The sequence below is a fragment of the Buceros rhinoceros genome, unplaced genomic scaffold (genome assembly GCF_000710305.1).
Source record: "Buceros rhinoceros silvestris isolate BGI_N320 unplaced genomic scaffold, ASM71030v1 scaffold37954, whole genome shotgun sequence".
In the NCBI taxonomy this organism is placed as follows: domain Eukaryota; kingdom Metazoa; phylum Chordata; class Aves; order Bucerotiformes; family Bucerotidae; genus Buceros; species Buceros rhinoceros.
In genome coordinates this window covers 3,225-3,572 of record NW_010408255.1, presented here as the reverse complement: position 1 = coordinate 3,572, position 348 = coordinate 3,225, and the positions used below count along the sequence as shown (strand labels likewise).

General features: G+C 68.1%; 1 protein-coding gene across 1 annotated transcript in view; it reads left to right on the top strand.

Moving 5' to 3' along the window:
• Window positions 1-176: 176 nt before the first annotated feature.
• LOC104492277 (rho GTPase-activating protein 35-like) overlaps window positions 177-348 on the top strand; it is a gene marked incomplete at its 3' end in the record, with an annotated part of 3,386 nt that continues 3,214 nt past the window's right edge. The window contains exon 1 of the mRNA XM_010134807.1: window positions 177-346. Coding sequence (XP_010133109.1) covers window positions 177-346 — 170 coding nt within the window. The remainder of the gene's footprint in view (window positions 347-348) is intronic.

Here is a 348-nt window from a genome sequence, read left to right as displayed (position 1 = left end):
GGGGGGGAGGGGCAAGAACTGAGGCCCTGCCGGCGCAGCCGGGATGGGACCCACCAGCTCGACAGCCCCGGTGCCCTCCCTGGCGTGAGAACGTTGAACGAGGTGCCGGAACCCGCCTCGCTCCCCCCTCCCCCGATCCTCTCGGCAGCGGTTGACTGGGACAGGATGTGCGGACGATGATGATGGCGAGGAAGCAAGATGTCCGCGTCCCCACCTACAACGTGAGCGTGGTGGGACTGTCCGGCACGGAGAAGGAGAAGGGCCAGTGCGGCGTCGGCAAGTCCTGCCTCTGCAACCGCTTCGTCCGGCCGAGCGCCGACGAGTTCCACTTGGACCACACCTCGGTGC